The 25,105-nt window shown below is 32.6% G+C and overlaps 1 protein-coding gene across 1 annotated transcript in view; it reads right to left on the minus strand.

Moving 5' to 3' along the window:
• Nucleotides 1-2,062: 2,062 nt before the first annotated feature.
• The window catches only part of LOC128235798 (nephrin-like), a 64,504-nt gene continuing 41,461 nt past the window's right edge, over nucleotides 2,063-25,105 (minus strand). Inside the window, exons 5-18 of the mRNA XM_052950593.1 lie at nucleotides 23,829-24,119; nucleotides 21,183-21,494; nucleotides 18,988-19,284; nucleotides 18,584-18,880; nucleotides 15,992-16,273; nucleotides 15,221-15,529; nucleotides 14,686-14,994; nucleotides 12,023-12,325; nucleotides 10,690-10,836; nucleotides 8,278-8,317; nucleotides 7,072-7,160; nucleotides 6,648-6,663; nucleotides 4,830-4,906; nucleotides 2,063-4,496 (exon numbers count right to left, since the gene is read on the minus strand). Coding sequence (XP_052806553.1) covers nucleotides 4,441-4,496; nucleotides 4,830-4,906; nucleotides 6,648-6,663; nucleotides 7,072-7,160; nucleotides 8,278-8,317; nucleotides 10,690-10,836; nucleotides 12,023-12,325; nucleotides 14,686-14,994; nucleotides 15,221-15,529; nucleotides 15,992-16,273; nucleotides 18,584-18,880; nucleotides 18,988-19,284; nucleotides 21,183-21,494; nucleotides 23,829-24,119 — 2,825 coding nt within the window. The 3' untranslated portion in view covers nucleotides 2,063-4,440. The remainder of the gene's footprint in view (nucleotides 4,497-4,829; nucleotides 4,907-6,647; nucleotides 6,664-7,071; nucleotides 7,161-8,277; nucleotides 8,318-10,689; nucleotides 10,837-12,022; nucleotides 12,326-14,685; nucleotides 14,995-15,220; nucleotides 15,530-15,991; nucleotides 16,274-18,583; nucleotides 18,881-18,987; nucleotides 19,285-21,182; nucleotides 21,495-23,828; nucleotides 24,120-25,105) is intronic.

The raw sequence follows: 25,105 nt of genomic DNA on the forward strand, positions 1-25,105 counted from the left end.
GGCAGGACATGATATTAATTGCTTGAAACAGCGTGAGCAGTTCACTGGTAAAGCACATACAACATCGTAACAACAATATACAACATCATATCAAATCGTTTTCTGCAAAAAGTTTGCTTTTAATTGCTTTAAGACAACATTGCATTATATCTGTACATTTCTCTTACAAAATCATATATAATATTGTAAAACAACAAAACGTGAACCTGATTGCCTGAAAAGTTGACCGTTCAGATGGTTGTCGAGCGTAGAACTAATCGCCACGAACATTATCAAGCCTTAACTGCGAACCAATAGCCATTTGTCACCGGAATTTCACACATGATTTAACCGCGCACTAATATTTGCGCGCCAAAATGTTAAGACAAAATTTCTACGCTATACAACGTAGCACAGAGAACTAGGAATTACCTTTGAGTATGAAATAAGTTACCGCACTCCTTTTAACAATGTATACATTGAACTTTTGAAGCTATGCAATTCAAACAACACTTTGACTGCATGAAATATAATTTTATTCTTACAATGCCCTACAAATCAAATGAATATGAACAGCACAAAGTAAAAAAATATAGTTTTAAAACATCTATTAATATTATTTTTTTTACAACACAAACTTTTGGTTTTGATTAAAAAAAACAAAAATTATAAACGCGCCCATCATAGACCTGAGACAGGTATTCTTACATGCCTGTATATGCCCCCGGGGTCAAACTCACCCCAGGAAAAAAAATGTTTGTCATATAAACGCAGAAATATAAAACAGGAATTCATTCCGAATATTGTTAAGACTATACTTGAAGGCAGGCAGTTTCATCCCGTGAGTACATTCAAAGCGAATACTATAAAATAAAATGATGGAACTCGACAACAATTATGATAGGCATGGAAAGTCATGCAAAATAACCAAAGTCCGAATATTTTTGGAGGTTGTATCGCCAACGCATGAATGAATAACCATAATTGATCAGCTTTGTAAAACAAAGATACATCATACCTTCATCCAACAGTTCCAATCTTTAGTATAAATAAGTAAATAAATACATAAATAATAATAATAATAATAATAATAATAATAATAATAATAATAATTAATAATAATAATAATAATAATAATAATAATAATAATAATAAATACACTATTTAATTAGTGTTGCACCGGGAATCAGTTCATGACTTTAAGCGATAATTCTCTGAAACATTGCCCTCAGTTTATAATATTTTCTTTACGTCTTCTGGCGAAAAACCCTTTCTAATGTCAGACATTGTAACACCCATGAACCTTTGTTATATCATTGAAATAAATGTTAAAGACGGTTTTATTATCGGCTCTATCTGGTTCCTAAATTGTTCAAGTTAATGGAAATATGTATAAATAAATGAATTATGAATGTTATGTCACAGACACCGCTACGCCATTGTTCATCAGCATTGTCACCAGCAGTATTGTATCACGAACACTACAACATTTGGTGAAACTAATACAAGATCGAACAATTATTGATATATTTATTGTTGTACACTGTCTTATGTTCATTTGTACAACATCTAAAGGGCAATGGTAAGGTGTTAATAAATTAAACACAAGTACCTCTTCTAAGTCGCTCATTGACCCCAAACATCCAATTAGAAAATTAACTATCGTTCTAAAGCTTGTAGTTACTGTTTTTAAATATTTATTTTGACTTGTTCTTCAATATGGCGTTATAATGTTTATAGTAAGATCTCTGTTGACATACAAATTAACCGCAGCATTTTAGTCAAATAAAATGTGTATTTGCGATAAGCATACTGCATAACACATCCGTATGTAAAGTTGTTTGGTATAACTTGAATCAGTAAAATGTTTTCTTAAATCCTAGTTTCATGCTAGTGAAATGTACTTGGCACAAATATATGTGAACATCAGCTATACCACAATATTCAATGTTTACTTCTTGTGAGCCCCGCTAACAATCTCAGACAATTTGTTCTCAGGAAACCTACTCAACGCTGATCTTAACTAGACAATGTTGTAGCCTCTACAAATTCCAATCGCGTATTGAAAAACAGCTTATTAGTTTAACAGTTTTATTCTATTAAGGTACAACAACAGACAAACTGAGTACAAACGATCATACAGTAATAATAATTATACATAAAAATCATAATAATGTATAATGTACTAATTTTTATATATCCTTGTTATCTTCAATACATGTATGTTCTGTAAGTGCTATATATCAATGCTACCATAACGGATGGACAATTAATTAGTCCCTTATTCCTTATTCCTTTTACGAATAAGAAATAGGGAACTAGTCCATTATTCCTTAATCAAAATAAATAATTATAGATATGCATATAATCACTTCTTTGTTATGTGTGTCGTAATTTCATAACAATTAAACAACTTCATGAATAAAATAATGAACGAAAATAGAAAAAATCGAATAAGTTCCCTATTCCTTTTTCAAACTCGAATAAGGAATAAAAACTTTTTAAGTAATACATATTTTTTTCAAATAACTATGCAGAATTGGTCTACATAAATGTTTACAGAAATGCATTGTCTATTCAAGAGAGTTTTAGTGCTTCAAGTGCTTTAAAAACGCTCCAAAATCAGAATAATTAACAGAATTTACGAAAAATACTCAATTTCAAAATGCTTAATTTGCTCGTTTTTTTACGAAAATATAAAAAATTGATCTTATTTAACAATTTAAATAAATGCATTAACTTTTTTAAAGGAATGGAGAGTTTCAATTACTTTATAAAGCACAATTAGTCGAATAAGGAATAAGGAACTAGTTCCCTAGTCCTTATTCAAAATCGAATAAGGAACAGAAACGGTGAGTTTTCAACTTTTGAAGTAAGAAACATTTTGATCAAATTACTATGCAGAAGTGGTCTACATAAAAGGTTTACAGAAATGCATTGTCCATTCAAGAGAGTTTTAGATCAATGTGCAATTGATATTTCTTCAAAAAATAAGCATATGAAGCATTTTGCAATTCATTTTTTTTTTCGTAAATTCTGTTCCTTATTCGTATTTTAAAGCACTTTTAGCACTAAGACTCTCTTGAATAGAAAATGCATTTCTGTAAACTATTTATGTAGACCACTTGTGCATAGTTATTTGATCAAAATATGTTTTACTTCAAAAGTTCACAGTTTCTGTTTCTTATTCGAGTTTGAATAAGGAATATGGAACTATTTCTGTATTCCTTATTCGACTTAGTGTGCATTATAAAGTACTTGGAACACTCAATCCTGCTAAATAAGACGACGTATTTATTCAAAATATTTGATAAGATCAATGTACAATTGATATTTCGTCAACATTATCATATGAAACCCTTTCAAATTGAGTATTTTGCGTAAATTCTGTTTCTCGGAATTTGGATAGTATTTATAGCACTTTAAGCACTAAAACTCTCTTGAATAGACAATGCACTTCTGTAATCTTTTAATGCTGACCTTTTCTACATAGTAATTTGAAAAAAAAACGTATTTATTTTGAATAAGGAATAAGGAACTAGTTCCCTATTACTTATTCGAAAAAGGAATAAGGAATACGGAACTAACTTATCGTCCAAACGGAACTGTTGTAAAAATACGACTAAATGTAAAATTTATACAAGAACACTTAAATTATATGCTTGCTGAGTATATAATTACCAAGACGTACTAAAATTTTAGTATCGTTATTGTTTCAGCTAAAATCAGCTTATTACTTTATCGAACGTAATGTGGTTCTGCTCTAAACATATGATTGACTCAGAATGCCTATTAACGAAAATCGTGTCGCTTTTATACTCGCACAGCAACCATAGTTTAACGGAACGCCGCTACCATCACAATTGATGACCCTAAACGTTGGCGGTGCAAACAAATTGAGTGGCAATCCTGTGACCGCCACACAAAAGAACATTTTAATATATTTATGGCAGCCATCTTGAAAATGTTCGCTACTGATGCAAAGAAAGGCTCTGGACAAAGCATTCAGATTCTTAATATATACATACACAAATCAAAAGGATGAGTTCCTATATACATGATTGTTACAGATACATACATCTTGACCTAAAAACGGCGGAAGTTACGCAAACAAATAGCTGACATCTTGCGAGTACAAAAAAGTTACGATCAATAAATACAAGAAAAATGGGTATAACGTCGAAAAACACGTCGAAGGAAGCTATAATCCATCGTCTTAGATCTCAAAACATGTTTATATTAAATAAAAATTCACTATATGCTTGTAATAACCAGGTGGGATACTAGTATTACATATCTAAATGGATATAAAGGTGTATCAGTCAAAATTTATGTTTGTTTTACATGTGTATGTTTTGATTTTGAATAAGAGTGTCACTTTAAACATTTCCTCGGCAAGGAAAAGTACAACACCCCTAACACTCCTTCTTACGTCATGCTTTAAAGCTTCCACAAACTTATCTAAAGCACCGACTGTATCGGGTTATTCAGCACTGTGTTGTTGTACACGGGATCATCTACAAACCAAGAAAAAACAATGAGAACAAAACAATGCAAGAATGCTGCTTTGATATTGAAACAAAGACATTAGGCAATTTTTTTCAATCAATGATTTTCCAATTAGCTACACATACAACCTTTAATGTATACAATGCTGGGTGATTCTCATTATATTTTCCTGTTCAATTACACTAAACATTAAAATGTTGCTCATAATATGTATTGCTTTTAAAGCAAATTGATATTTACTTTAAAAATTCTACATCAATGACAAGATAACCCGAATGTTGAAGAAGTGAAACACATGTCTGATTAACAAAACATATATTTGATGTATACAATGCTTGTACCTATGACATTTTCGTATGAAACATGTGTCTTTGAACCGTGCGCATCCAATGGCGTGTACACGTGCACATTGTCGAGGCTGAAACAAAGCATGTTTGTTAACCATTTTAACCCGATATATATGGCATGAAAACGTTAAAGCAAAAACAAAAAGAAGAGAAATTCACAATTTGTAACTGAAATTCATTCTATGAAAGGATTGTATTTTCTGCAATATGATATTTGAGGTATTTAAATATATTCTTCTTATTTTTATATTGATGCCTTCATTTACAATTTAAAATATTGCTTGTGTTTGACTTATGTGCTTTATGCTGAATGATTACGGTAAAATTTAATACACAGACAGAAATATTGTATACATTTGTATAAACGTAGTTCAGTAATCTGTAACAAAATGTCGGGAAATTATGTAATGGTAGCGGTGGTATTCGACCAGATCTTAATCGACCGTTTGTCGTTTAGAAGCTAAACTAGATTAACTTGATTGTTAAGTTTCTCGCAATAGGCGAGTTCACCGAGACGTTGAAGTGACCAAATGAGGTGAACATTGTTTTAACTTTCAAGTTAGTCAAATATCTTAATCTTATCATATTAGGTTTCTTACTTTTTAAAGAGATATTATATTATTTTATTGTACCTTTTTTTATAAAGACTTGAAGGTTTAACATTGGAAATGATATGTCACAGCACATTTGGCATTTGGAAGGCTGAGAATTCAGACGGATCTGACTGTATTTATGTAAAATGCATATTTTTAAGTATGCATTTTTGTAATCAGCTAACGCCTGTCAGAGTGTGAGGAGTGTGAAGTGTGTGAGGAGTAGCTACCAAGGTCACAGCGGGTTACGCTTTCAAATCTTACATTAATCTGAGTATTTCTGTTGCGTCAGTTGTTAAGGTTTAATACATTTTTAAGGCAACAACTATAAGTTGTAAATAAGTATATAATAGCATTGTTTTTGCATACGTATTTGTGACATTTTACGTAATTGAATTGACCATTATTAACCGTATCTACAAGGATAGTATAATGTGTGTATATTTTGAATAGTTACTGTGTAAGGAATTCATTTAAAACATTTTATTGATAATACTGAATTATACTATATGTTAGACGATTGTTTGTATCAGATCCATGAAAAGACATAGTATGTATGCTTGAGTGAGCTTTGGACACGGTTACATAACATTTATTCCAGACTAGAAATTATATCATAAAGTACATTTTCCAATTAAATATCATTGCCGAAATCGAAGATCTATTATGCGCTTCGGACGTCAGATCTAACTTAGTAAAATAAAGTTACGTACACTTTTTTGGTTTCGTTATTTACTCATTCCCATTTAACTATAAATATATAAACAAATTAACACTTTGAAAATACTTGCAATTTTTTGCTTCATGTAGCTCTCAAACCAATTCAACAGTTATTTGTACTTAATGCATAACTTAAAAGTTTAATGACACACCAACGCTTACCAAGAGTAGTTCGATATACGCCAGATTTATGTGTACATTGGATGTTACTTTGACGATAGATATGTCATAGACAACAGTTAAAGGATCAGTAAATATGGACGACAGAAATAATAAAGTAACTTTGACATACGCAGCGCAATAAACGCCAGTGATGGCAAAAAAGAAATAATTGGTGCCGAATTTGTGATGCATTTTGAAATTCATAGATTGACGATTCCCTTGATGTTGAAATATATATTTCAAAGAAAGACAAAATGTCAACTATCTTCATTTTGCAATTCAAACACTTGTGTACGTCTTGAACTATCAAAGGAGTATTTTCATTTGTTTATCTCACCCATTGTCGCCATTATCTGTAACATAAAATAGATTTATAAACAACATTACGATTTGGATGTATACGAGCATACATGTATAATCATGTATCTACATAATTGCAATTGCAAACTATCTTTAAATGTATATTTTAAGTTACCATGTCCATCAATAATTCTTACAGAAAGGATACAAACATTAAAAAATACACAATTCAATCGAGGTTGAGATAATACATGTTAGACAGTCCTTAAGCTCTGATACAACCAATGCGATTACAACAGCAGACAGATTATAAATAACCACAGCCAATTCGAGAAATGGTTTACCCCGCCGATGGATTAATTGGCGTGGAACCAAACATTCAAGACCCAACATATGTTTGTATAATAGTGAAATTTTGCAAACAATAAAATCGTTATAGATAAGTAAGTTTAAAATCTTACCCAGAGCAGCGTACGGGGACTTATCCGTTACCATGGAAATGTCTTCATAGGTCTGAGTTGCGTTGTACCCACGAGTATCAGCTCCTTGCCTGTAATTGTGACAGCGTACCCCAGTTATCTGTTGTGCTTCATAGGGCTTCATATCATCATTATTCAGAAAAACAATTAATAATGTTTAATGTGATTTTATATACTACAAACGTTCGGTGTTATCATTGCTTTGGTGGAAATTATTGTTTTCAACATGCATAGACACATTTTTCTGAAAAAATATTTCATGCAACATCTGCCAACTGTTTTGAGCATGTGTTTGACAATTGACGTTTTAAGCATTTATTTTAGTCATCACTGGATGCGACAAGGACCTCGAATTATAGCATAGTGAACAGGGGGATATTGTTTAGGGTATGCTGTCATCTAAAATTCAATTGGTGTTAGTATGCAAATATAACCCGTGCAGTAAACAAATGCTCTTAGATCGTATCGATTTCTCTGCGAAATTTCAGTTCATATTGAATTGCAAACAAATATTTCATGTATGCGTAATGACCATACCATATGTAAAGATAAACCAAAGGATGATGGACATCATCGTACATGTATGTTTGAAAGTAGGGGAATGAAAATTGAGTTATTGTATTTACACACAAGAGAAACTTACATTCTGTTCCAAGCACAAGTAACGTCATCGTATGTTTTTCAATCATATTTAACATGAAGGGATACACATTGAGACCTGTGAATCCCAGAGTTATGGTTCTTAATATTAGCTTAAATACATATAAACACAGCCAACATATTGTTATTTCATATAAAGACCAATTGGTGACAAACTAGTCACACAGATTTGTTTCCTGTTCAAAACACAATATCTTATTGTCATCCATTGATATAAGTTTTATTCACATTCATCCAATATCGTTTACAATTCCGTTTCGATATGTTTTGTTCTAGCATATATCTCTAGTGAAAGAGGGCATTTTGGTAACATTTGTTACAGAGTTATGGTTTTTGTAACATATCGATTCTTCTTAATCATGTTATTCCTTTAGAAAAATTCAGATAAAAAGTAAAATGACCTACTGGATTTGAATAAAAGGATCGTAATTCAGACATAATCAACGTATGTTAATGAGGTTAAACAGACAACTGAACGGGCATACTGGTAAATCTGATTCGGATTTATTCACTTAAATGGTAACTTACGTATCTATTCCGTTATCTGTGTTTGCATCATGATGCAGATCTGAAAGCGATTATCAAACATCATTTATGACTCGGTTGACTTCCTTTTTCTTTGTTCCATGTATACTTATAAGTATGACTAGTACATGTACGTGTGTCAAGTTGGATGATACTTAATAAGAAGATAACTTTCTCTTAGTGTGTTCTAGTTCCTAGTATTGGTTTGAAGAGGCAGAATTGGCTTGATTTATCCGTACAGTAGCTCATTGACCTTTTATCCGAGTTAAATCTGCTTTATTCTTATGAGAGATGATAAGACCTCTCAATTTTTATCTAAGGTATTTCCTGTGTATTTTGGCAGGGTGTATGCGTTTGGTGTGAGATTGTGAAAAAAATGTCGCCAAGTAAACGTCTGTATGAGTTTATAAAGAAAGAGTTACACTGATGGCAAAGTTGATTTGATTGTTGAGACATTTATTTCTGTGCAATGAAATAATGTTAACATTGATTAACATTGATTACATATCGTGTTGCATATGTCTTAAATTATACACCTATTAGTAGTGTTTGAAAATCGGACTCCATTTGCTATCGATAATCGAATCGAATCGGACCAAGCATTTCGATTTACTATCTGACAATAATCGAAAGTTCATGATATCAGTAAGGAATACATTATTTATACATAGTATCACGAGCATGGTTAAACCTGGATTCAGTACGTGTCATGCTATAGGCATGCTTTTGCAACAGAAAGTAAGTTTCGATAACCCCGTTCTGTCTTTAAACAACTAAACGAAAAAAAACATTATCTACAAAATGATGCACACTGGAACATGTAAGATATCTTAATATTTTATACATGTAAACGCATATCAAATTTTTGTGAACCTGTTAAATTCATCATTTCATTGGAACATCGTAATTAAGTTAATTATTAACAAAACCAAAAAAGGTTTCAAAAACAGAATGCATCGAGCCAGGATCCCCGGTATTTACAGGAAAGACCGGACCCTTTACATCATAGGACAGGTTATTGAAGAATGTTTTATGAAATATATAAACAATTAAGATTAATTTGTAGTTTTGGAAGAGGTTTTAAGTTTTTAAGCAAAAGTGTTTACATTTACATCACTTGTATAAGAGAGTGACATCTCTTGTTAAAATAAACTCAAGGAGAATTTACCTGAAAGAAAAATTTACATTTACTCGACTTTTGACACAGAACAAAAAATACGTAGTTACCGGAAGTAACATTAGCGACATCGATTTTGGACAACCACTATCGATTGTCGCCGATATAGTATTGCCAGCGACGATTAATCGATTGTACTCGATTATCGTTTCATCATTACCTATTAGTAAATCATTTTTAGTATACCGTGTGAAATTTATGGCAGCTTTCAACCCAGAGGAAATTTGGGCGGTGTGTGCGATTTGGTCAGAGCTGGGGAAAGGAATTATATGGGGTGCATACAAAAATATTTGAGTTAATATAAAACTTGATATGCCCTGTGCATAATTGAAACCACATAAAGCTTAGTATTCAAAGGAAAGTTTTACACAACTATTATTCCTCATACAATAGTATGTTGTTGTTTTTTCTAGATGTTTTAATTTCATTTAAAGGTACATATAAAAAAAAAACTTGTTTATATGATGCTTTAAAAAACCCCCAAAGAATATAGTCAGTTGGTGTATTTTTAACAGTTTAGGTATAATTAACCTTGCAGTTTCCATAGCTAGCTATCTGCCCTCGGCTCACACATGAGCTAGTCTACATGTGATACTCTAAAAAGTGGACTTATCTAATATATCACATATTGCTCTGCGCGAGAGGTAGTATAAAATGCGAGTTTAGTCAGTTTAAATAAGTTTGGCTATTGCCGCCGACCTGGCCCAACTGTAGACTAGCGATAAAAGACTGGCTTTGTTTCCTTTAGTGGCAGTGTTAAAAATGAATCTAAGAAGCGAGACAAAGCGCCGGTTAATCAAAAACAGCTGCATTGTTGTGATTAATTTCTGGTAGTTTTAAACGTCATTAACAATGAGTTTGGGTAAAACATTTTGCTGTCATATATCCTAAGATGTCATTCCTTATTAATCAAAAGTTCTTTGAACGCTCAGTAAAATAGTCGCACGTTGTATTAACAAGCGTTCATAGTATTTTCAATACACAAATGAAAAAAACAACAACAATTATCTGTAGGCGATAGTATGGCTAGTCATATACGCGGATGCTCGTGGAGAGAAAGAGACTGTATATCGTGTGAGTCATCAATGCACAACACCCAAAATTAATTGGAAAAAATAATTAAGTTAAACAGATATTCTAAGTAATATTATGGCCATTTATTTTTATCATGTAATTTCTTTTTTATTATATTATACTAGTGTTTATTTCTACTATAAAATTCGAACATGAAATCTCACCTTTTCGAGATAGCCTGAATGAACACAAACAGTCAAAGTTGTACTTTCGTTTTAAAACAAAGACCACAACTATCACCAGAATAATCGCCGCCACTATCCCTCCCGTTGTTCCACCAACTATAGATCCAGTGGTTCCAGGTGATGATTCTAGGTTTAAACAATAGCATAATTTAGCATGTATACTACTACAAACATATCTTGTAAGTAAGCATTAAATATTGCCAAGAAAGAAAGAAAGAACTTGTGATTATCTTAACCTCTATAGGTATCTACATAACTTTTGAATATATCTGATATTTCTTTTGAATGCCAATTTCCAAACTTTCCAGGATTCCATTTCAGATTGGACTAGAGTTAATAACAGCACATTCCAGTGAACATGTATCTATTTGAAATCAGACTTCTTCTTCCTGTACGTCATTACCCCAATGTTGTCCCAATAATTGGTTCAGTAGATCATTCAAGTAATGTTTCCGAAAAAAAATATAAAAACTCCCACACTGTCTGCTCATCTTGACTATGTTATTGACACATTAACTCAACCAAGCAAACAATTTGTGAAACGATTTTAAAACCAGAACAGTGCGACTATTAAGGCATAGGAATTATATTTATGACAATTGTGCATCTAATAAAAACACAAACGTGAACCTCTAGTTTACGCTTACAAAATATGTATACAGTCCGGTTTGAGTCAAATCAGCCGATGCTTGAAATAGCAACTCAATAATACATTCTCATCTCAGTTCAGAGGAATGTGAATTGATCTTTTAAAAACATGTTTGCTTTATGATTTGAATAATGCACCCCATGAGGGGACGAGCATTTATACCGCTTTACGAGCCTATCTACCGTATTAATGAATCAAATTTTCTGTAATCGATTTTACTTAATGCAATAACACAAATATTTGTTGAAGCACTCAATTAAACTATCGCATACACTGAACATGTAAATTAGGACGACGTTGCTATTACAGTTATATTTGATCGACACCGAGGACATATTCAATTATTTTCTTCGACGTATTCTGTAAAATTTTAACTTTAAACATCGTGCGATATTGTACTCAAACGTACAATATGATTTTCTGAATAAAGTACATGGTATAATTTTATTATTTTTGTTTGAAAAATATATTCACCCGACCTAGTTGCAACGATTCCATATAAAGCAATGAATATCAATAAGTTAACAATACTCGAAAGAGATGGAAAGACGGGATTAGAAAATTTATTCATCAATGCAACGATGACGGCTGCAAGCAAAGTGCAAATATATCTCCAGAAAAACGTCCGAACAGTGCATTGCATTTGGTTGATTTGTTACGTACCGACAAGTACTTCAGTGTCGAATTGGAGTGAAGTGTTTTGTTTACAGTTTCCTTTTTCGTTTCTTGAGTATAAAATGACTTCATACGTCGATCCGTCGTTTAATCCTGTTAGTATTATTTCGTACTTTATCTTCTGGTCAATCTCATCTGCCGTAAGAACCAAGTATTCCGAACGTTCAGTCATTTTGTACAAAACGATAAATGTTTGCTTCAGTCCACCATTGAAGTGACTAATCCACTCGATAGTAGCTGAAGACGATGTCGTTGCACATAATGTTAAACCAGTTGGACACAGAGGGACATCTGAAATAAATACACTACAGGCGTGTGTTTTACAAAGATTAACAAAATTATAGAAATTTACATATAGTAAATGCAAGTCGATTAAGGCTAATTGCTTAACTCTTAAAAAAGTACATCTATTATAGAGCATCGTTGGCCTTTGTTTGAATCAAACCGTTCACACACCGCAAACACTTCATACACTTGTAGACAAGACAAAATAAGATATTTTATTTCTTTTATTTTTGGATTCTGACCTCCAGCCTTGTCACAACAAGCATTTAATCCTGCATATATAACCATAGTATAGAGTATTAGTAATCACGATACACAAATATACGACGGTTATTTGGAAGGTTTTACCCATTGGCCTTCAGTAGGTAGTGATGAATAAGTCCATATCATATAGTTTACCATAAACATGAACAATATTTCCTGTTTCTGTTGGTATACAATTAACATTTTTGTTTTGACTGACATTCGTTTACTGGTGACGTCAAAATGTTTTGTTTAACGTGTGTAAGGTTGGCAACAAAACAATATGGGAGGTTTGTTCTAAAATGCTGAAGGTCAATGTTGGTTTTTAAAACTTGAATTGAATTGATATGAATAAATAATCGTTCTTGCAAACTTGTCTTCATACTAATTGATTTCATTCCGTCCTGTTATTTACATATGCATCTATAATTGTAGTTGCAAATAGCGAAATTTGGGCATCTCCTTAATATTACTCATCACAATGTTCCCGTTCCAATTTTTTTCTAAATTTTCAAATATTTGTGAATATAAATTAAAAAAAATAAGACCAAAGAAAGTTAACAGGTGTTTATAAAATGATCGTGATGTTAAAACGAGTGTTCTTGTTATGGATTAATTTCATTTGAGATGATAACACGGTTAATAGTTTTTTTGCAGGTGTTCGCGTGATAGCCTACTGTAGATAACAAACACATTCTTTTGTGTAAGCAAAAGTCGATACGATTAAGAATGTTTTCGGAAAATACTTCATAGTTTCAACAATATGAATTTATATATTTTATATTTCAATTTGTACTTTGGGGATTATATTATTGCAATGTGTAACATTTAGGAGTGTTTTTAGTTTGTTTTAGGCTACATTTGAACTACGTATCCGAACGCTAACAAGTAAGCGAATGTTTAACATGCAATTGTAAGCAGAAGGATCAATTACAACGCTTTTGACTGATACGCATTCTAGCTATTGAACGTTGTCATTGACAACATGTTAAAAAAACTTCACCCACAACATTTTGTGCTCGTGTATTGCTCTATTCTTGGGTGTTGTTAAGCTGATGAAAAACAAATTATTTCATATTTATTAATTATTTTATGAATTTCCCTTAATTTTGCATATTCAGAAAAAAGTCAGTGCATAAACAAATCGTTAAGACAAATACATATTTTTCTTGTTAAATACATATAACATAAGTTTATCCAAAATATAGCTCTAAAACCTATCTAGGACTATAATGCAAACTTGTGTATGTAAAACAGGAAAAATATTTCAGTCCCTTTTCTAAGAAATCTTGTGCAAAGGCGACGAAATAATGTTATTATATTGATATTATCACTGAAGTGACAGTGTGCGTTTTTATTACGTTTTGCTTTCAGTTTAAGCGTTCGAAACACATGTATATACTATTTTAGTATGCTTTATCTTGTATAAAGCTTATGTATGAATTTAGCATGAACCACAAGGGGGACAACTCGAATTTGCACTATTTTTACTTTCTAAAAAACTGGTAACAAAATGCAGGATTTTAGGGGGTTCCATTTACGCCATTTTAAGGTGTTAAAACATTCCTATAAAGCAAAACAAATGACTGATGGTTAAATGAATACTTATATATATGATTTATTAAAATGATTTTGTTATGCACGATATTCTCATAAATGCAAGAGTACAAAGTCCACGCGAGCTGCATTTACATGTACATTTTATTTCAATGTTGACAATTTACCAATGTTCCGCATATAAAACATTTGATGCATTTTATAGAAATTATTTTTTAAGTTTTCCTTTCCAAAGAGGGTTAAATAGGATTCATACAACCATAATTACATGAAAGAATAACAGAAAACAGTTTTACAGCTTGTGAACGACATCCCTCAGCTGTTAAGGCCAATTTACCAGTTTTCGGATTGAAAAATAACTATTTTATAAGAGTGATGGTGCCGATTAAAAAAAAACAAAACATCATTACCAATTCAATATAAAAAAAATTAAACAGCTCTAAACATATCCAAAGTTGGATAAAAAGTATACAAAATTTCATTACAATAGTCCATTTTTTGAAAATTCTGTGGTTCATGCTAATAAAGGTATTCAATATATTGTTCATTAAACAAAGTTTAAATACCTTGAGGACTTAAGTAAAATATTTTGTTGAAGTCTGGATATATTCCGTTGGAAACCGTTAGCAAATAGGTCGAAAAATCTTCTTTTTCAATAGCAATGATGGTAAATGTTGTAGAAACACCGGCATTGTTGACGGTGTATTTGTCACTGTTGTGAAGTTGAGAATACGTTGTGCCATTCCATTTGTGCCATACATATCCGCCTTTGTTTGGAACAGGATATGCCACTACTTCAAATGAAAACGTTGCATTGCTACCAGTAGCCCCTGTAACATTGCTTTCCCATTGATATCCTGATGCTCTTGGTGAACCTGTGGAAATGTATTTCTTCAGGAGTATGGGTGTGCTTCAAAATAATAAAACATCTAAGGCCTTTCTCGTTATTACTGTTAATACTTTTTGATAAATGTTTTGTTCAACTATTAATCCTACACAGACTGTCACATTAAATTCAACATTTGATTTATAATATGTGCATTATTTTTGTTTTGATAAAAACCATAATTCGACTATTCATGTAAAATATGGGTTTCTTACACCGAACATAAACGTTCATTTGTTTCTTTGGTGCCGTCTCAATCTCTGTGTAGTTGTTATACCCAAGACAATAGTAGCTTGCTGTATCAAGACAGCCAGCTTGTTGCACATCAAATGCCAAATGGAGAAACCCGTCACTCCTTTTTAAAGTAACGTTTTCCTGCAGCCTGTGCGATCTTCCAAATATAATGGTTGCGTTTGGGTTACTGTCAACTTCACAGAAGAAGTTAAGAGTTGCGTTTTCATCAACAGTAACATTAATCGCGTCAGGATGACTGATTAAACCAAACTTGGAAACAGAAGTGTTGTCTGCAGAACACAAAAACATATGTATATAAACGTTATTAAAAGGGCTTATGAAATAAAACTTTGTAGATCTTATCATTCTGTGTGTACATTCAAAGTAAGATATTTCTGTTTATTCTATTTATCAAATGATAGTATGGTAGACTGTAAAACTATTTACAATTGATACAGGTATCATGTTCCAGACAGAAAACTAAAATCTATTTATATGCTTTTAACATGTTACATTTCATAATTATCGATTTCAAAATGTGTTATAATTCGGAGCAAGGGTTTCGTGTCACAAACGCAATAGACATATTCAATATAGCTTACACTTTTAAGAATGTGTTTTTATACTGTTCCGGATTAAAATCCGTTCGCGGTTCTCGGGCCGGACGGACTACGATGAATAATACGTTGTTATATTCCAAAATATCGCACCCAAACGAGGTTCTAATGTTTGCTAATAATATAAACACTCACACCATACGTTAATCTGGAAAATTCCAGTATCCTCCCCAACGATTTCATTTTGTTGTCCCGTTGGCTTCATGACGTTACGAACTGTGCAACTGTACATACCAGCATCGCTTCTCTTCAGTGATGGAATAAAATGTGTTCTTTCGGTCCAGGCAATCCGGTCGCTTAACCGAGCAATTACAACTGTTGTTTCTGTTGGGTTTCCTGGCTCGTATTCACATTTCAGAGTTAAATGTTCACATTCCATGGCGTTTAGCCTGTGAAGTTCATGCAATCGTGGCGAATCTAGCGTTTAAACAAGAAATGATTATTTAAGGATAAAACGTTACAGGAATAACCTTTATCGGCTTATGAAAATATTCAATATTAATATTCAGCCAATATTTGCAAAACCTCTCAACCGCGGGACTGACAATATAATTTTAAGGCACTCAAACTTTATATAAAACGGCTGTTTGAACATCACCGATGTCCACATCATTGACGTCACTTTTTTATCAACGTGATCATAATTTTACAGAAATAAAAATCCATCACAAGCTCTGTTTTTGTATCCTCAAGGATATTCCGAAGATAAAGCATTACTTTGAATATTAAAATGATGCAATGGTAAACAATCATCGCAGGGATCGCAAAAAGGGGTGTGAATCAAACGGCAATAACTTGCCTTCTGACAAATACCATGTGTACTGATAACTTTATGCGGCATATATAACTCTTTTGATTGACGTAAAATTTACGTTAAAACACACTTGGATAAAATACTACTTTTCGGTAGTACAAACATATTATGTTTGATAAAATGAAAACTAATGTACATACCAATTAAGTATAACTTAATATTTTAATGATTAAATGAAATAATATAATTCAACCTTCAAGTCAACATTTTATTTTAAAAAGTCCTCCGGCACATACACAATTATTCGTTTAAAGGAATGACTGATTGGTTGTTTCATTGATTAATTGATTGATTGATTTATTGAATGTTTAATTGATTGAATGATTGATTGATTGATTGATTGATCGATTGATTGTTTAATATATTAAATGCTTGATTAATTGATTGATTGATTAATTGATTGATTTATGGATTTATCAATTGATTGATATTTTTATTGATTTATTGATTGATTGATGTATTGATTGATTTATCAACAATTGCTTTAAAATTTTACTCAGTTATTGCCATTTAGTTGAAAATATAATGTTTGATTTCTTTTTTTTTATATAAGATCAAAAAAAGTAACAAAAGCGGGTACTACTGTTCATCTGCTTGTACTTATACAAATTAGGAGACTAAGCTTGACCCTGTTGTTTCTATTGTGTTATTGTTAAAAAAATACCAATATAAAGACACCTTATTCATAACCCGATATTTTCCGTTTTTCTATATATATGTAATTATAAAAGACAAGGATTTGATCATATCATTTAGTTGAACAGTACAAATTGTCCATAATTTTGAACGTTGAACAAAATTACCACAAAGTTAACTTGATTAAAGCAAATATGGGGTTTTAAACTCTTGTATACGCTTTGTGCGAATCATGATAACACTGAGATTATGATTGACTGAAAATGACTATTTCATAACGAAAGTGGATCATCCCGTGTGATTAATACTCCAGATTGTACATTTAAAGAAAACGCGTCATCGGTCTTAACATTAATAACAGTGTACCATATTTTTTATTTCTTTGTTTATATTCCGGCATATGTAAATTGCACTGACAAAGAAAAATAATAATCGCTTACTTAATACTTTGTATTAATTATGAAAATACAATGTGTTGTACTCGATGTCTTAAATGTGTAGGAATACAAAAAATATAGACTTTTTTATATATGCAAGAGCACTTAGATTAAAGATGATAGGCAATTTAACTCTCGTGTTCGATATGCTAATGTATATATTACATTACTTCTATCTTCTTTAATCTAATTATCAATATGTTCCACTAAAAAGCTCAACTTGTATCATTATTTGTTTGCGATTTAATATTAATTGAAAATCAAATATATCATGCACTACTACAGAAAAGACGTGGTGTTTACTCTAAGAACTATAACAGAAAGTGTATACCACGTGACAAAATGCGTCATAATGCTACGTAGGAAGGCAACATATTGCTTTGAATGAGGACTTTAAACAATGATAACTTCACTATTTCTTCACCATTTTAAATAAAACATACCGCAGTCTACGCCGCTTTCTAACAGCCTTCGGTCTTTTACCAGAGTTTGATTGAGAGTTAAGTTTCTTAAAACAATTCGACAAACCTTCTCCCAATACGGCCGTCTGACGGAGCACTGTCAACACATGATTTTGGAAACGGGTTTGTCGAAATGTTTGATAAAACTAATCAAACTGTGGTAAAAAACGATGGCAGGGCTCTTTAAGCAGCATTGACTGCCCTTTGTTACATTTAAAATGGTTTAGTAAAAGAAAAGTAATCTTAGTTTCAAGTCTTCATTGTAAGCAAAATGTTGCCTTCCGACGTAGCATATGTGACGTAATTTATCACGAGGTATACACACACTGAATAAGAATGGCCGACTTAAATGGAAAACAGAAATACAAAATTTACATACAGAGAACGTTGAGTGTCATATTTGCAGACGAGACTCCTTCCATAAGCTGGTCCATATGCGTCATTGTATTTCTAGCCGTACACGACAAATGACCCTTCTCCGATCTGCTTATATTATTGCGGAGAAGTACACTTCCAGTCTGCAATATGTTCGATCCAATCCAGGAAAATGCTGATGATGGATTGCTTTGACTATCGCAAAATAACTTTAAGTTTGCTCTTTCCATGATGTTGAATTTCGATAAAACTATGTTACCATTTCCTATTGTGTGCCGTACAGTGACAGGCCCGGGTGGATCTGAATTTAAACATTATATTTGACATAATACACTGTGTTTTTTATAAGTACATAATATTTGCAGAGCAGTAACGTTCTACCAAATGATTTTAAATGCTAGCACTTACAATTAATATACACGCCTATTGAAGCTGACGAGGATGGGGTCTGCTCAAATCCGACGGACGGTTTCAGCACGTTATGGGCTAAACAAGTCCTTGACGTGTTTATCTTTGTGGTAATGGTGTCCTGTAGAATCTGTGTGTGCTCTGTTCGAATGCCGCCTGTCCAACTGTAACTTGCGGTTGGATGAGCTGTCGCCTGGCACGCCAACTCAAACTGCCTGTTAGTCACAACCATGATCTGGTCCGTTATCACGTCTCCACTCAAAGTGTGCATTCGTATTTCTGGTGTGGACGGGGCGTCTACAAGGCAGTTTACATTAAGTGAGTATTCGATAGGATAGGTTAGTATAAGGGAAGAAATGATACCTTTTGTCATCATGTTACAGAATGAAGTTTCAAAAGCTTATGCAAATAAAGATACAAACATATAGTATTCATATTGTTCTATCGGTATTTTATTTTATTTTTCGAAATCCATTCAAAAAGATCAAAATAAACCAAAAATGCATCAAACTAGCTGTACCGATGAATGATGGGATAATCGCCTGTGAAAAGTCATTGAAACTCGAATTTAGTGGAGTTTATGATTTATCTAGATTATAAGGCCATATATTCATACTTTTACCAACATGTATCAGAAATTACGAAAAAACAAGCAAAACCTTAGAATTGATACCGCCACCAGTTTATGCGAAGTAGATTGCATATAGTCATGTGTTGGTAACATATTCCAATCAAAACATGTAATAGGGCTGCAGATTGTTATAAACATTGGATTTGATATATGCATTAGTGAATTTGATTGCAAGTGTAATAAAAGAAAATCATATATAATGTTGTATTTAGATCGACATAGTAACCTAGATTTTGACCAGATTCCAACTAATAAAATTTTTCATCACGGCCAGAATGGACCAGAAATATCGCAATAATATAGTTTCTTGAGTGTTGTTTGCAACTGTTTGAAATAAAAGAACATCAGATATGACTTATTAACCTCCATATTGCGCAGCTTCATGAATATTTAACCTAAAATAATTTCTTTCGTGTGCTCCAAATATTGATATAACCCCTTAATTGATTTTCTATTATTTGACCTAGAGACCTAGTTTATGACACCACATGACTCCTTAATAGATTTTCTATGATTTGACATATTGGCGTAGTTTTTGACCTCATGTGAACAACATTTACACGCAGAGATAATTTTTGAGGCTAACATTCTGACCAAGACCAACTGACCAATTCGTTGCACGATATGGTTCAGTTCAGAGAAAGTGGACGAACGGACAGACGGAATGACGTACGGACGGACAACGCCTTACCGAACAATTCCTCCTGCGATTCGGCGGGGGATAAAATATAAGCATCATTACAACCAGCATGTACTTGAAAACAAAGTGAAATAAAGTAAAACGTATATAAAGTATCTATACTGATAAAGTATTAACACAAAACAAACAACTTAAGACAGTTTGGATTACAATCGTGTTATCAATCAATAATCAATCTGCCGAAAATGCGTAATTTAGTAAGTAGTTAAAGGTTTATCAGTCAAAAATGACTTTTTTATACAACTGTTTGTATTCATTTTGAATAAGAGTGTCACTTTAACTATCCACACGTTGTCTCGGGTGATACCTTACGACATCACCCAAAATAAAATAAAAATTAAAAGCGAACCACATTTTTCAACATATCATTGAATTATTGTGTTTAACCTACAAGTAAGAGTTTCAGATGATTATTTTTTACCGTCCTGCTTCTGGATTGTTCGATCTATGATCACACGAAAGAACAAAATCCCAAGAAGCCAGTTTTAACAATATTGTTTTTGTTTAATAGAAGTATGAGAGAATTTCCATCGAAATATTAAAGTGCTTCTGATATGCAATTAATGTGGCTACAATGTGCATAAGCTTGACGTGTTCCGATTATATTTGAAGACAATATTTTTAGATGTATAATATCATAGAATATGTATGAAAATTCATATAAACTTCACAGTTATAATCAAACTGTTAAGAAAAACACGAATGCACTCTTCAAAACTTTTCATACAATTATAAAACGAGCATTGCGGTTATTGTTTTTTAGTTTGAAAGAGACATAACTCGCCCTATATTAAAGCCAGAGGTATAAGCCTGTTTCAGATGAGTGTATTGTATGTGCACATATCTTTCTTTATAGAAACTTACATAGTACATCCATGATGACATCAGAAGATACCTCTGTTGTAGTTGGAGTTTTGCTGGAATCCGAAGGTGTCATCGTTGTTGTAACTATACATTTGAAACTGCCTCCATCCTGAATTCTGATTCCACCGGTCCAGTTTAAAACTGAGTTTAAACTAACAACGGAACTTCCTTTTGTCCAAATGAAATCATTTGTAGATGGATTAGGTTTTCCAAAACTGTGACACGTCACCGTCTGAGCACTGTCTTTAGTTATGCTAATCGCGGTGCCCACTGGTGTACCGTCCACTTTGAATTCCGGTGTTGAAGGGGGATCTGTGAAGAAATATAGTTTTAAAAAACCTTATACTGTAACATAAAACTAACAATCATTAGGTTGTAAATAAAATGATTTTGAGGATAGGACAACTAGTGCATTATTCTCTGATAAGTGGTACTAGCTTAGTTTGAAATCCATGCGTTTGTTTGTTTGCTTGCTTTATTATGCCCCCGAAGGTGGGCATATTAAAATCGCACCGTCCGTCCGTCTGTCTGTCCGTCCGTCCGTCCGCAAGACCCGTGTCCCTACCTCTAAGGTCAAGGTCACACTTACTGTTTATTCACAATAAAGTGCTGCATATAAGGCATAGAGTATAGGTTGTCGTGTCCGGGCTGTAACTTTCCCTTGTATGGACAGATTTTAAATTAACTTGCCACATTAGTAGTGTTAATTCACAATGGAGTGCTGCATATAAGGACATAGAGTATAGGTTGTAGGAATATGTAGAATATGTACAGATGTAAAAAAAGTTCAGCTCTCGCAGTAAACTTATGACGGAAAAACTTCTAAAACAGGGTTTCAGATATTATAAATTAAGGAAATCTTTCTCAAAATTAGTTATTGGTCATTATAATCTGATATCAAAGTACAATAGTAGTCTTAAATCGCGATTGCTAATAATATTGCTCATCCCGATTTTTATGGTGAAGTTTTCAATGAAAATTCGTAAAATTAAAATGTTTCCAGCAGGTAGTTGGGCAGAGAGACTCAATTAATTACTTGGATTTTTTTAAACCGTGGGTATAAAGGCAATTCTTTGAACGGTACTTGCCTTCAAATTTTTGAAGATTAATTCCTGAAACAAAATATTGAGTTGAATATAGATAGCATCTTTACATAACTAAGCTTTCAGTCCTTTGATTTTATGAAATATTTGCAATTTCATGTTATCTTTAAAATAGTCTTTGGCTGACTCTACTAAGCTTTCAGACCTTTGATTTTATCTTTTAACCGAATTTTGCTGGTTCGGAATGTTTTGGCATGTGACGTTTTAATAATTAATTTGGAAGAAAATATTAGCTAATATGTGTCTTTTTTTATTAAATAATGTTTTCTTTATTTGTTCTTAGTTTTCGTACAATGATGCTTTTATTATGAAACACTATGATCACACAGTTTTAAACCTTTTATCTTACAAGGCAGGCTGTGTGTGATGCTCATAGTTCCAAACAATGACTGCATCGTATCCTTTAAAGGTTTTTGCATTAGGTGCTCTGAATTGTGTTCCTCAGTCTTCAGATAATGTTGGGATCTCTTATCATTGAAGAACTTGGGGTTTACCTTTTAGGTTAGTATTATGTGTTTTATTATTAAGTTTCCTCAAGTTAATGCATACTTTGATAAGATTTACCTTTTACGTTTTTTTCGTTATTCAGGATTGTTGGGATAAGAGTGACGTTTGTGCACGTAAACTGGTTTAAACCCCAAGTGAACTTACACTTTACTAATCGTTCAAAGGCAATTCCTATCAGGCACTGTGCTGTTTTTGGAAATTTGTGCTGTTGTTCCATGTTTCGTGTTGGTAAATTTTGTTTTGTGTTCTATGCCCTGGCGTTAACCCAGTGCCATTAAACGGGGTTTATGTTTAAACTTGTGGCTACTGAGCTTGTTTCTGTAGTTTTTCACATAAGAATTGTTCTGGAAAGCTTTTTAAATATCTAAAATCCGTATTCAAATATTCATATAGCGCACTGAGTACGAAAAAACTATTAAATTATACTAAGATAATAGAATGATTGTACAAAAGATATCTGCACATTTAAATCTGAAAGACCATGACATTTATATTAATGAATCATTTGTAAAACAGTATTTTGACGTATAAGGCATTTTTCAAAGTAATGTTTCGGTTGAGAGAAATATTCGAAAACATCCCGTAGCGTCATAAACAAACCAGGGAATTAAATTGATTCTGATATAGGATAACATAGGAGGACATAGGAGATTAAATATACAAATGTATGAACTATTGTAATCAAGGCCAATTAAAGCTACTATCGAATACAGTGGAAGCAAGCTGAGTTATACCTTTATATGACATGCATTTTTCTTTCTGTATTTCTAGTTAGGTAAACAATTAGCAGGCTAAAGGGTAGACAATTGAAAGCTTCAGTGCTTTTGACGTTTTGTCTTTGAAAGCGCCACAGTAATATCACGGTATGGCATAACTGTGTTGTTCATTTTGCTAATATAAAACGACATTTTGACACGGAAGAAATACTTGTTGAGAAAACAACAGTATTCGTATGTAGTTAGCTTGGTCAAAGATGGCCAGATCAAAGATTCAACACATCAGTAACTTTACAGGCACGTCATTAAGTTATACTTACACATAATATTGACGTTTAATATAGCCTGTTGCAACGGTCCCGCCTCATGTGTGGCAGTACACGTACACGTGTTGTCTTGGTTACGCCGCGCTGTGAACTGTACAGTACGACTGACTGAACCGCCGTTAAAGTTAGGGTTAGACTCGATGCCATTGTAACAGCTCCACGTAAGGCTGGCGAGAGGATTTCCACCAGTACTCCTACATGTCAGCCGTTCGGTGCTATTCTCTATCATCTGGTAGTCCGTTATTGTGTTGAAGTCGTCAATCACTGGCGGATTAGGTGGAGGATCTTCAATATAATAGCAATTTGTAAGTTATCTCATATTGAATAGAATACATTTGAAAATAAACTGACTCTTGCTTTGCACTATTTGCATTGTTATTTATGCTCAGTGCATTTAAAAACGCAAATTTTAACCTCATTATAACGTTTAAGTGTTTTATAATTATGTTAATTTTTTTTTATTGTTATCGGAACCCGAAACACAACAAAGGTGTACCAAGATAGCATGATTATACTTGAGTTTACCTGAATTTGAAAAATTTATGTGAGCTACTTAGGGCGGTTAAGAAAAATATTTATACCCGTTTTGTTTACTTAAGATTACGAAAACTAAAAAAGAACAGAAATCAAATTTGCAAAGGTCTCGTTTTGAAAACCAGTCTTATCAGACTACATACAGTCACCTCGAAAAACTTGGCAGAATATCGATGAATTGTAAATGTTGATGTGTTAATTAAATTAAAATTGGAATGAAAACAAGATCTTGATGAAAACTAAACTTTCGATTTGTGTTTGCTTGTCATGTATGTTGAGTTTTGAAGACATATTTTAATGCTATTAGTGCACTGCACATGGGGGAATAATTGTTTCAGTAAAATACAAAACGACCACCGTGTGTACATATAATTTCTTTTGCATCTTCTTTTCATTATATCGTATGGTAAATAGATGCGTTTATAAACGAACTGGTTGTACATATAAGAATATAACAGAATGTTTGGTCCGAAATGAAAGTATCTTTGAAAGAAGAGAGCAATTTGAAGTTGTTTGAATGTTAAACGTGAAGTGGAGTTAAAAAAATATATGGCATATTTAAATAAGATTAAAACATTTCAAATATCAATTTGAGGTTGCCTTTGACCGGTTCGGTTGTGCAAATTGGTACCATACAATGGTATGTGCGTTATTCGTCGAAAAGTAAATAACGATCAGGATACGTTGTTTCCATCTTAATTTAAATATATATTATAGAGGATTTTACTATATTCCAT

The sequence above is a fragment of the Mya arenaria genome, chromosome 5, assembly GCF_026914265.1.
Source record: "Mya arenaria isolate MELC-2E11 chromosome 5, ASM2691426v1".
NCBI classification, from domain to species: domain Eukaryota; kingdom Metazoa; phylum Mollusca; class Bivalvia; order Myida; family Myidae; genus Mya; species Mya arenaria.